General features: G+C 35.6%; 1 protein-coding gene across 1 annotated transcript in view; it reads left to right on the top strand.

Annotated features, from left to right (window-relative positions):
• The window catches only part of SPR (G protein-coupled sex peptide receptor), a 189027-nt gene extending 175353 nt beyond the window's left edge, over positions 1–13674 (top strand). The window contains exon 3 of the mRNA XM_085953837.1: positions 11781–13674. Coding sequence (XP_085809963.1) covers positions 11781–12471 — 691 coding nt within the window. The 3' untranslated portion in view covers positions 12472–13674. The remainder of the gene's footprint in view (positions 1–11780) is intronic.
• The last annotated feature ends 579 nt before the right edge of the window (positions 13675–14253 follow it).

The following is a 14253-nucleotide window of genomic DNA, read 5'->3' as shown; positions in this document are numbered from 1 at the left end:
TAAACTGAAAGTTGATTATGCCCAACCGGATAAAATGTATTTCTTAAAAAATTATCGGTTACATGTAAATTGTACGTAAAACATTTCACCGTGGCACAGTTCGCCGTGAGCTTTCCTTATCGGAAAAAGATGACCGTACTATACGGTCTCCAACTTTATTAGATTCAATATGAACATTAATTCAATTTTCATAGCTGATTTTGACAAAATTCATGAATTAAAGAATGGAAACTTAACCTAACCTAACAAATAATCCAGTATATTGACTATTTTCAAAATTTGCTTGCTGCTGTGTAAAGTAAAGTTAAGTAAAGCTTGTAAAGTGTAAACTGACAAGAACCATGTTTAATTTAGACATGAATTTTATGTCAGTACTATACGACCCAAAGAAGTTGGACGGTCTTTAATATACGGCCATATATTTCCGATATACTATTTTACGGTGAAGTGTGATGCGGCGAACTGCATACGTACAAGTTTCCGTATACGACAATTATCAATATCAAAAAATAGTAACCAACGACTATGATGGCGTCACATGTTTGATTAAATAAAGAAAGCTCCACGGCGAGAGTGAGAGTAAGCTGGCCAGATTCCAACAAGGCTGAGTCTTTGTGGCAGTGGTGAGGGGTGGAGGTAGGATGTTAAGATTCGACATAAATCATGCACACTAAACTTTGTCAGTCATACTTATTTGTTTTCGTTGAACTAAGAATACAATTTATATATGGTACCTACTGGATACTTTAGTTAAACCATGCCTAAACTAAACCATTATAGTTTAGGTATGTTATAGGCGATCCAACAAGAATGGAGTAAGTAGAGTGGCCGCCACCTAACCTTGCCATTTGGAATAGATTTTTTTTGAATTAAAAGTGAGTAAACCAATCAAGTGCTTAGAATTTACTAATACAACAATTATTATACGGCGTAAGTAAGTAAACCAATCAAGTGCCTGGTTTTTACTAATACACATATACGGTTGCGTATACACACAAATCCTTGTCATTGTGTACAATGGCAAGGTTATCTGGAGGATACTCTACGCCTTTTCTGTTATACTTATTTGTTTTCGTCAGCGCTCGAAATGGAAAAGCTTACGAACCAGAGCGCTCGACAAATTTTCTGAAGATACATTGTCATTAAATCGTATGTGTATTTTGTAAAAATAGGTGTGTAGGATTTTCTATTCTATGGCCTATCTAGCTCAGACGGTCAACATATTTTTCCACAAGATGGAGCGATAATTTTACAAATTTCACGAGCCGGAACGGCGCTCCGATGCGTTCCGTTCCATTTCGAGCCCTGGTTTTCGTGAAATTAAGAAAACATAATTAGGTACAGATATATGGTGTTGGTAAGTTTTAAACGTGAAAAAAAATATTATGCCTCACGGTGTTATTTATTATCATGTGTTGCACTGTGGAGAACTGGCATGTATTTTGTTTTAATTTTGTTTATCCTGAGTCTCATTGAATAGGTAAATCAATAACTTGTGATAATTACATTAAATCAACAGTATATTTTTTCTATATTGGTTAAAAATTAATAACGAATTCTACTTGACATAATATCACCCGGTGAGTATTATAGTGCTTTGATGGTTGTAGAGCTTGACGGCATCAACCTTTGTGAACAAAATTTTAATTTCGCCGAATACGGGCAGCTAGCGCAACGCTGAAGTACCTATAGCTTAGATCAGCTCAACTGCATACAGCCTCGTCAGCGGCATTTTTTTGAAAAATATTTCAACTTTCCGTTCTGAAAATTTCTAGTTGTAAACAGGGCCTTTTTTACATTTACATGAATTCAAATTTATTTATTGACATTTATCGTGAACTTAAGAAGGTCAAAAGTACATTGAAATATGCGCATACTAATACACAAAGTACATTCTATAGTACATTCACCATTGTTAAAATTATGCAATGAAGATAAGCCCTTTTTCTTCTTATCTACTCACTTTACAAATTACAAATTCAAGACGTCCAAAATGTGTCAAAGACAAAGAAAACAAAGAAATTTAACAGAAAAACAGTATAGAGAGTAAATACAAAAAGTATTAAGTAGTTAGATGAATAACATCAATAGGGACGCAGAGAGGTTCAGTGTGACTGACTGAAAAGATAAAGCTTGGGATAGAAATTCTTGTAAGATAGTTGTGGAATTGGAAATATACCAGAATGGACTATAGCGCCAACTTAACAAACTATAATTGATAAGAAATTGTCATAAATTACAAGCTTTGTATTGTTTTTGCTATGTGATTCAGTTTCATTCACTATAGTGAATATTTAGTTTCTTATATTCGACCCAAAAAATCAGTGGATGTCACTAATAGTAAGTACCTATTTTATTTGAAAATTCTCCAATTCCGATAAAAAATTATTAACTGAAAATAAAAACAGTTTTTACATACATAATTTTGATAACACTTCTGAGAAATATAAATAACCGATAGAAAAAATCTTTTTGAAAAACTACGACACCCAGCTGGATTCGAAACTGCGTCTCTCGTGAATCGCAACCCACGTGTATTATCTAATTGCGACAAATTTTAACTAATTATTGTTCTTACAATACTCTTTTCAGTGCTTTCTAAATTGCGTTACTAATTGGCAATCGGCTTTAATTGTATTTTAAATCAAAGTATTAAATTATCTTAATTATTAACGGATGTCGAAATCGTTCCAAGGTTTTTGTTATAACGTACTTGAACTTGCTAATAATTAAATTATCCTTTTTTTATTATTCAACGAATACTTCACAAGACTTAAGAATAAATATATCTAAGATTCTTATATAATTTGAAAATACTTCTGTGTAATATAACCGACAGAAAGAAATAGCTTGTATTTGCTTCTATTGGATAGCTTGTAGTAAATACTTTCAAATTTACGTTGGGAAGTGTAGAAAAAATAGAAGTTAATGTAAACATTCAATTATTTATTTGAGTTCACTTCGCGCAGTATATTTTAGTCGAATGTATACACGAATAGACAACCAACTAGCTTATATCCTATCAGTGGTGGTGAACCTATGGCACGCGAGATGATTTTGCATGGCACGCGTTTTAAAATAATAAAAATATACCTATATTAATAATAAATGACATCACATTGTATAAAAAATACCAGGCAATTACTCTTCAAGAATAAGCATTACGTTTAATTTAAAAAATATATAATTGCATAGGTCGGTCCTTAGACTTTATGCGTCATATATAATATTATCGCACTAACCTCATCAGGCGGCAGGGGAAGCCGCGCCGTGAATCGATATACAATGCTTGAGACCACTGTAGCGAGAGAGTGCCTCATCTGATCGGAGCAATTCAGAGCATTTGTGCGTAAATGACCAAACTTATTAATACATTAACAAACAATTTCATTTCTACCCACAAAAAATTACTGCATCAAATAAGCCGGCTCTCACATCAAAACTCGTCTCGCCTAAAACATATCGAATACGTCGATATGACGTCATCGTTATTCAACACAAACAACAAAACACACATTGCCAAATGGAGCTCCGCAGATTGGTCGAATGCGACTGTTTCGTTTGAAAATAACATCTGGCTGTTGCAATCGGAAAGTTGCACCCTTCTCGGGCTCCGAGTCGAAGAGTCGAATTCACATACAAATACCTACGAATTGGTCATTCCTATACCGACTCGCCGATCACCGCATTCAAATATCAATACGTTTCGAAGGGTACGCGCGACTTCCGCTAGGTAGATGTGCGCAATCTTCACAAGACAAATTTTGATGTTAGAGCCGGCTAAGAAACAAAAACTTTGTGAAGTTAGCAGTAGTAATTCTGGCAGACAGTTTCAAAATTGATGGACCAAAATGTATGGCATAATTGAAAAAAGTGATAAAGCTATATGTGTGCTGTGTTCTGTGAGTGGTATCTAGAACATCATCATTTTTTTAATAGAATTTTTAAAAACTATTTTGCCCCATAACTGCTCCGCATGTCAGACAGTTAATAATATTTGGGAAATTTTGGAACGCGTACGTAAAAAGGTTCGCCAACCCGGACCTATAACATAAATAATAAGATGTAGTAGATATTTTAGTGATGGGATATGTATTTACAAATCAATAAAATTATGAAGCCTGTCAGGTTTCGAAATGTAACATTGTGTTCTAAAGAATGACTTTTCCCATCAAAACACAAAAGGACGCTAAAAATGAGAAATATATTATGTTTACGGAAAGCTGTCGAAAATTACATTTCCTTATTATGTTTTCCTTATCGAACGTGTTAAATATATTTACCCCTCTGTCGTAATCGGCGTCAGTGCAGTGCTGTAGCAAGACTATTTATCAAATAAAATAATTAAATGGCCTTAAAATAAAAATTCCAGGATCGAATCTTGCGTCTCTAACTCTTTTAACTTCATAAGTTGAGCAAGTAGCTAACATATTATATTTCTCGTAAAAAAATCTTTCAAGAAACCTTTGCCCTGTGACGGGGTATCATGAAAACCATAGAGCTACTAGTGATATTGGTAGGAACATGAAAATTAATATTTGCCAGTATATACGGATTGTAAATGAACCCACGAAGAAGTAAAAAGAAATGCTTTAAAATGGCAATCACTCTTCGGGTGGACAGAGATTGCATTGATAGCATACCTAGAAGAAAACGAGTCGGAAAATTCATTTTATTATCATTATCATAAGGAAAGAATCCGTATGTCCTTAAGTGGAGAAATCTAAGAAATCTATCGTATGTGTATTTGTAGACCCAGGATTCGAACTTGGAATCCACGACATTATAAACCGACGCGTTAACCACTTGGCCATCGTGGAGATACTTGGCATGAGAATATAATTTTGATGCAGAAGAGGTTACGCAGTTAATTAATAGATGGGCAAAAACAACATTTTTTCAGATCAAAATCACACCAGGATTGTTGTGTGAGATTCACAGATGTATTAAATAAAGTGAGATTAGAATTGGGGTTCAATAACATGGTGTGTGAGAGCCGGTAAGAATACTAGATCATACGTGACCTACGAGCTACGAGGCAATGAACAACGTAATATATCGTATATGCCTTCAAGAAGGATAACCTGAAGAAGAATTATCGAGAAAAAAATAGTTATTTATATTAAAATAAGCATACAAGCTTAAGGATAGTGAAAAGCGAGTAATCCTTGAAAAAAAAATGGATTATAATACTAATTTGAAAAACAATCAAAAGGATACTAGTTATGTCAGGATATGTTAAAATTAAGACATCGAAGAAATTTCTTCAAAATGTGCTCTAAAATAAGGACATATGGAAGGACTCGTAGTGTTTCCAAACCACCGGTCCGCAGATATTTTCTGACGATCCTAAAATTGTTGTTACTCATTTTAGAAGAAGAAGAATAACCATTACAAATCCATTTAAATATCGTCAAGATTTTCAACTAACTGCTCATGATAGAATACTTTTTCGGCCATATCAGTAATAAAAACGGAACATGGTAACAGAATGGATGTCAAATATTGCGCTTTGTCCCTTTGAATTAATAACACTGAGGACGCGGTTATCAACTTTACTGTTCTAGCATCTATTAAATATATTATATATATATTGATTTCTCAAAATTCCAATAGAACTTTTATTAACAATTTATTTACTGATTAGTTTCTAATTATTTTAATAAACAATAGAATTGTATTCGCAATCAGACTGTTATATCCTCAGAGTAATAATATAAAGAGAGTGACTATTGTGTTCGTATAGTGTGTTCGTGTAAGTTCGGCAAAATGAAGCTGTGTTTCCTGCGTATAACGCACAGTAGAACCTCAATATTATTATTATTAACTTAACTATAAAACGTTATACCATAATGTTACTTCCCAGTACGGCTACCAAATTTAAACACAACATAGTTAAACATATTTTCTACTAAATTAACTAAAAATAATAATTACCACTAACTTTATATCGTCACTGTTCTGGGAGAAGACACTAATTCGAAAAAAATGACATATTGAGTTAGTTATACCAAAATGTTCCTTATTTCAAACTTTACCGTCTAGAAACCTTCTTAATAAATAAACAGTCTTTATTTTAAAGTCATCCTTTTTACGATTACTTAATAAACTCACATGATAGACCATTTCAAACATTTTAACAACTTCAAAGTCAAATTACTCAAAACTAGTATTCTCCAGTTGGTGTGTTCTGCCAGAACAGAGACGATATTTAAGACAAAAACAATAAATTTTAGCAACGCGTACTTGCAGTTTTTAAATGAATGTCGTCATTCAAATCAATATTCACCGGCGACGTTTACAAAAAATATTTAATGCAGCAGTAGAAATTCTATCTTACTCTAACGTATATTGCAGAGGTATAAGCGTGTACCTACTCGCACTTAAGGTTCGTTTTTGTTCAGAACTTGCTTATATCTGTTATAATATGTGATTTAAGAACTAATAAACAAAAAAATATACTACTTATATAAATCGAGGGTTACTGAAAAAAATTGTTAAGATAATAATTTAGTTATTTCGAGTTAATAACGGATAATGCGTCTATATATTATATAAATTTATGTATACTAGAAAAAAAGATCAAGGCCATCCGATTATAGAACATGCACAATATAAAGTTCAAATAAATTAGCGTTATGTCTGATTTTATAGGGCATGTGAAACTTTCATATTACAATTACATCATAACATGATTTTGAGACTTACCAACTTTTGGCAGTAACACCACGAAATAATAGTTTTTTTTTATTATTTGCTAGCGGTCACGATATATTTTGCCTATTTTCGTCGGTTCTTAGGTATAAAAAGGTTGAGAAACGATGGTCCAGATAATGTATCTATATTCAAGAATACTACACACTAGCAAAATTTAATATAGAATGCAAATTTTAATCGCAACAATACCTGTCCACAGCTGTTACAATCAGGTCATAATGATCAGGATTTGTATCTCTGTCTAAGGTAGCTTCTAAGGATACTGTTATCATTCCAGTCATGTGGGTCTATTCTATACTTATCGACCGCTAAAGTAACAATTAGAATACGTTAGTTGTAATTGTTGTAATAAGTTATATATTTTAACAGCACCTCTCTTGATGCCGTTAAAATATAGCACTTATTGCAATAATTACAACCAACTTATTGTAATTGTTACAATAAGTGCTAATACTTTGATACAAACCTACCCTAAGTTTGATAATAATATGTATCACTTTATCACTTCAGCGGTCGATAAAACTGAAATTAAAAATCAATAAAACTCATTTGAGAAAGTCACATAGTAATATAATATAGATGCGATATTAAAGAGTGCCTATTATAAAAGTCTTATTAGTATTATGGCGTCGACCGTTGGAGCAGTTAGATGTATTTTATTAGAAAAGTAAGATATTATTTATTTTTTTACAATGGGAAAAAGATTTAAAATTAAATGATAATTTGTACTCAAACTAGCGATCGCATTACCTCTTTGAATATCCAGGGAACAGGCGATATAATTTGGCGACAGACAGCCATATTTTTTTGCTTTATTAAACTCAGTTAACAGAGCTGCCGAACCTAATAATTCAGCACATCTATTCTATACACAAGGCAAATTAAAATAATCAAAAATAAATAAAAATAATTATTTAATTAATTGAAGACGCTGAGGTACGCCACTGCTGTATTTTTCCGTAAATCGAATGTATTGAAATATAAAATATATTTACCCTTCTGTCGTAATCCATCAGAATTGTAATTTATTTTGCCTAAACCTTATCTTACTCTTCCAGGCATTAAACAAACATTTTTGATACATGGTAATCTGTTGCGAAAACAACATAACAATGGCGGAGTTATAACGTTGTAGCATTAATATTGGACTTGGAACTTTTTAGGTTACAGGATTTCGGGAGTTAGGGCGAATATCATAATATTTTACAATCTCAATAAAGTTTATTTACTTAAACCGGCTTTCAATGAGAGCGGTTTTATGATGTTATTATTATGCCATCGGCGCAGATTTGGATCCATGGATTTAAAATAAATTTTAACGTTTATATCCATAGCGATCATGAGTTACTTATTGGAAACATCCGAGTAAAACTCAGTCGCCAGGCGAGGCCTCCAAAGTGCGAACGAATTGACGTTGAGAAGCTCCGACGCCGAAGAATTCGGACCGACTTCGAAACTGCTGTACGAGATAGTGTAGATCGTATCTACGAGCGGCACAAATCTGAATCCGACCTCATTGAGGCGGACTGGAGCCTCATAAAGAGTGCGATTGTGTCGTCGGCTCGTACCGTCCTTGGTACCAGAAGGAGTGAGCAGCCAAAGTGGATGTCTGACGAAACGTGGGTTGAAATTGGTGAACGAGCCAGGCTGAAAGCCCTGAGAGACGAGGAGAGAGACCCCGACCGAACCGAGGACCGCCGGACTGACTACCAGACCCAAGACAGGGTAGTCAAACGATCCGTGCGGTTGGACAAGCGCAATTTTATGAACCGGCAAATTGAAGCGGCAGAGGAGGCAGCAAGCAGAAATGACACCAGGAAACTCTTCCGAATCACCCGTGAAGTCTGCGGCAGGCGACCACCGACTCCCGGAGCCATTCGTGGTCCCAGTGGAGCAATAGAGTCTGACGCAGAATGCGTCAAGAAGATTTGGAAGAATCATTTCTGCGGAGTGCTGAACCGCCCACCCCCCTTGGATCCCTTTGACATATCTGCGGAAGCTTTACTTTTGGACATTCCCCGAGCGACCGACATTTCCGATTGCCCGCCCACGCACACCGAGATAAAATCGGCTGTGAAAAGGCTCAAGAACGGAAAGGCACCGGGGGGAGACGGGATTCATCCTGAATTCCTCAAGTACAGCTTGAGCGCAATCCTGCACCCTATGTTTCATCTGATGACAAAGGTGTGGGAAGAAGAGCGCTGCCCAAGGGACTGGGTGAACGGTGAAATCATCACACTTCTTAAAAAAGGTGACCCTCTTAGCTGCGACAATTACCGAGGCATTACGCTACTCAGTGTTCCGGGAAAGATTTTGGCAAACATCATTTTGATGAGAATAAGGGACCCAATAATGCACGTCCTCAGGAAAAACCAAGCCGGGTTTCTACCTGGTCGAGCGTGTGCAGACCAAATCCACAACCTTCGATGTCTTCTCCAGCAGAGCCATGAGTTGAACAGTCCGATGGCCTGCTGTTTTGTGGATTATGAGAAGGCTTTCGACAGTCCGCACCGCCCCTCCCTCTGGATGATACTGGGAGCATACGGGATCCCTCCCAAGATCATTGCCATAATCAAAAGCCTGCACGAGAATAGCGAATGCTGTGTCAGAATTGGAGACACTGTCACGGAATGGTTCGGGGTCACGACCGGAGTCAGACAGGGTTGTGTCCTTGCACCGTTTCTCTTTATCATTCTCTTTGACTTCATACTACGGAAGTCAATACCACCCGACCGAGGCATACCTGTTACCCCCACGGTGAAGCTATGCGACCTGGAATACGCCGATGATGCTGTCCTATTCGACAACTCAATCGAGGGCATTCAAGAGACAATCGACAGGTTGCATAACAACTCCTCTCGCGTTGGTTTGAAAATCAACGCGAAGAAAACCAACGTCTTGTGCAATAGCACCTGTCCTGATCCAGATTTCCCTCTGATTAGCGATGGACAGAGCATCGAGAGTGTCGACAGCTTCAAGTACCTGGGGGTACACATCACGGGAGATGGCATTTTGCAGAAAGAGCTCGCTATCCGAATGGGAATGGCTGGAGCAACATTCAACTCGATGCGAAATGTCTGGGACTCACGATTGTACTCGGTCAAAACCAAATGCCGCCTATTCGACGCTTGCATTCTGACGGTGCTGCTTTACGGTAGCGAATCATGGCACCTTACGAAGGCTCAGAGCAACCGTATACTGAGCTTCGAAAACAGATGTTTGCGACGAATACTGGGTGTGCGGTGGTATGACTTTAGGAGCAACGAGGAGATAAGAGAACGTACCAAGCAGCCTCTCATCACGCTGAAAGTGAAGAGGCGACGTTGGACCTGGCTCGGCCACGTGCTGCGGATGCCAGAAGAGAACTTTAACCTGGCTTGCCTGTTCTTCAAGCCGACCGGATTCCGGCGTCCTGGAAGGCCGCTAAATACAATCTACAGAGTGTATACGGCAGAGCTACGGGATGCTGGTTTGACCTGGAACGAAGCAAGAAGACTGGCGAGCGACAGGGATTCTTGGAGGCGCCGCGTGGTGTCCATATGCTCCAGTTAAGGGGCGGATATGGGCAAAGAAGATATCAATAAAGGTGTACTGCGTACCTTACTTTAATTCTAAAATATCTATAGTCCCGAATATTTTAATAAATGAATTATCAAACATAAATAATCTGGAATAATTTAAGAAAAATACTTATTCGAAAAATTCTAGATTTTTTTTATAATCGATTGAGACTAGGTTTTTTAATATTATGTAAATTCAACAGATTAATAAGAGAGTAATGCAAAAGCCAGTCACTATATACGAAGATACGAAAATATCAGTTGTGATTTCTTACTTAATGACACCCAGTGTCGTCAAATTTTTACCAGTATTGAATGCGCGCTTCATTTACGTAATGAATATTAATTATGATATTATAGACGTACCAAACTTTTCAAATTTACATATTTTTTAACACGTGTTTTTAAGTTTGTCTAATATTTTTATTCACACTCGAGAATTATACCTTCTTACAGCCTCTTCCTTTTGACCATTTTCTATCCTATTAGAATCATAATATAGGCCTCCACAGAGTGAAAGTTTGTAATAACAGTTTTTTGTTTTTGTTTTTACGAGAAATTGATGTTAGCCACTTGCTCAACCTATTAGGTCCATACTCCGACTCCAAACACAAATTGAAAAACAATATGTGTATTTTACAGACCCAGGATTCGAACCTGGGACGACATTATAAGCTCGCTCGGCCATCATTTACAGCCTCACCCAGGAAGATAACCAACGTCACTAATTATATCAATATAATGAATATTTATCCCATTACAAAAATAAAAACAGAAATACGAGACGAAATTATTTAGTTGACGAAAAATCAATATTAAGACATCACATAAAACGGTGTATTTTACAACGTTTTTCTTAGCTCGTATTCTTATTTGTCCGGTGGTTCTTTATCCGGTAAAAATCTTGGAATCTATTTTTAACTAACTTCCCGACTAGCTAGACATTTGAAACTTTTATAATATATCAGAACACGATGCCAATGCATTTTTTAAATACTTTTTAGCCATCTATAAGTAGAATTGAATTCATTTTTAGTTAATTCTGTTTTGTATGAAAAGTTATTTCGACACCATTATTGGTTGCTAGGGGTCTGGGGTCCTAGCAACTAAATTATTAATATATACGTGCGTTACTATGGAAATCAATATGTCATGTCAAAATGACATTTCAGTATTATTTCTATCAAGTACAATTTTTTTTGATCGTTTAAGCTAGTCAAGTCAAGTTTATATGATTCAACAGAAAATTTAAAAACGTTGTATATAAATAGTTCTTTTTATCTTGTAATTATTTCGATTTAGGTATCTAAAACTTTTTATAAAAATGACAACATGAATAAGCGATAATAAATGTATTTTTTGTAATTGAGAGAAATGGTGGTGTATGATTGCTACGGCATCCATGATCATGGCGTATACGAGACTGAATTAGTATTATGTGGTGCTTACAAGAGACGTTACTGTTAAGTGTAAACTAACACGATATTTTCTGCTTTGTTCCAGGTGTACGATGCCAAGAGTCAACAAATGCCTCGTCTACATCGGTCTGATGGCCCTACTTCATCAATCAACGAGATTCGTGGACAGGGTCTACCTTCCCGTCACGATCATGTGGAACGGCCGAGAGGAGAGCGTCTGCCAGGCAAGGATAGCGCCCTGGGTCGAGAACTACCTATCACAAAACATCTACTTCACAACGTATTACATGTTCCGAGTAATATTTGTCCATCTCATACCCTGTGTCTCCCTAGTAGTTCTAAACGTCTTACTTTTCAGAGCCATGCGAGAAGCTCAACTCAAAAGAAGACGACTTTTTAAGGAGAACAAAAAATCAGAGTGCAAAAAACTCCGCGATTCCAACTGTACAACTTTAATGTTGATCGTGGTTGTTACCGTCTTCCTGCTGGTGGAGATTCCCGTGGCCGTGGTAACGATCCTGCATATCATCTCGAGCTCCATCACGGAGATCTTGGACTACGACATAGCCAACGTCTTGATCCTGATGACGAATTTTTTCATCATCGTATCATATCCGATTAACTTTGCAATCTACTGCGGCATGTCCAGGCAGTTTCGGGAGACTTTCAAAGAGCTCTTTGTAAGAGGAGCCGTTGCGAACAGGAGGAACGGTGGTTCCAGCAGGTATTCACTTGTGAATGGACCTAGAACCTGTACCAATGAAACAGTTCTATAAACCACTCTACGAATTTAAATCATTCGGCTAAGTCAATGTATATTCTTCACTATGTGTTTTATTATTTTTATTATATAGACTCAATTAAAGGCCACATTAAGCCCAATATATCTTTAAATTCTAATTGATTTAAATTATTTTTTCTACTATTCCATTTGAGTACGATACAAAACTGAAATCAATTAGAGTTTTAATTAAAATTTCATCAAGTATGTACCATCAGTTAATTAATTTTGAATACGTCATCTTTCTTCAAAACATACAACGACCCTAAACCAAATAACTTTAAGTACTGGATTTACTAAAATAAATTATTGTATTACATTTTTGGAATGCTTAAATAATAATCGGGTCATAATAAAACCCACATGTTAATATTTGAACTAGAACTTCTTGTCCACGTGTTACGACTGTGAACAAACAATCTCCCCCAATGCTGCTAATCACACTTCCATTTTCAAAATGAGGAACGCCCCCAAACTTATCTCATATTTACACTCCCGTCGTGTACACGGATCTATCGATTTACGTAATTTGAAGCTTTTTATAATAAAAATATGTCTAAAACGATCAGGAGTGATGTTAGAATTATTATTAGTAATCTTTTCGTTTATTGCTAAAAAGAAAAAGAATCGCATAAAAGAAGAAAGGCGATACATTATTTAAACACGCCTCTAGCGCGCGTTGCTGCCATGACAGGTACACCACTGAGAAGTTTTCTATATTCGACTACAGCGACTTACTATTATCGCCGATTTCTTGTTGTCGGATAGTACACAAGTATTAGTTGTGACTGTGGTTTGTTAATTTTTTTCATTAATTTTCATCCATAAAGCTAATATTTGGAAGGACTGCATCCATAGTACCTATGTATTCATTTATATCACAATTATTACGGTTTACATAATATTATTCACAATCATTGGACGTATTAAAGGTAAATATTACCTAGTTATAGATGTATTTTTATCTATATTGAAGCGCCTTGTTTCAAAAGTCCCTAAAACGATTTTTTTAAATTTTTGAGTTGGATGTGTATTTAGATGGATATCTTTGTTACAATGATGGCCGAAGATTGAACTTTAAAAAACGCCAAAAACCGTCAATACGTATTATCAAAAATTAGGGTAAATTTGAAAACCCGCTAAAATGGTTGGGTGTGATTTTCAAATACCCCTAAAATGGAAACCCAAAATACTCTTTAAAATGTAACGAAATAAAAAATAAATACATAAAGTTCACAGATTTAATAGATACGATTTTTTCTCATTTTTTTTCAATACTACCTAAAATCGTTTTCCTCATTTTTCTCAGAACTACCTAAATTTGTTTTAGGGGCATTTGAAGCTAGACGCTGCAATATCCTACTTACCTATATTTTGTTAAAAATAGATAAAACGTCCAAAGTAATATAATATATTTATAATATAACAGAAAACTATAAGGACATACATTTTTTTATCATTTTTGCGTATAAACGAAACTAATATACTTATTCAGTACCTATGTCACTTATTTGCATTGCATATTATTAGAAAATCGATCGATTATAATTTCTTCTTATAACAATATGTCAAAGATCATAATTTTATTTATCACTGTAGTGGAACGATTTTATCATATACCTACACGCCTTACACCAAGCCTATTGCGTCGTATTGTCTTTTTCGACGCCCCTCTAATTATATTTTAATTTAATAACTAAACTATTGAAAATCAACCCCTTTCTTGTGTGCACGCTTTAACATATTGTCAGCTAGGTATTTACTTTATAAGCAATGC

Source organism: Rhyacophila brunnea, unplaced genomic scaffold (genome assembly GCF_057557595.1).
Source record: "Rhyacophila brunnea isolate RB1 unplaced genomic scaffold, BYU_Rbru_1.0 scaffold_4, whole genome shotgun sequence".
Classification (NCBI taxonomy): domain Eukaryota; kingdom Metazoa; phylum Arthropoda; class Insecta; order Trichoptera; family Rhyacophilidae; genus Rhyacophila; species Rhyacophila brunnea.
Note: the sequence above shows the minus strand (reverse complement) of the source record. Positions and strands in the feature narration are given on the sequence as shown.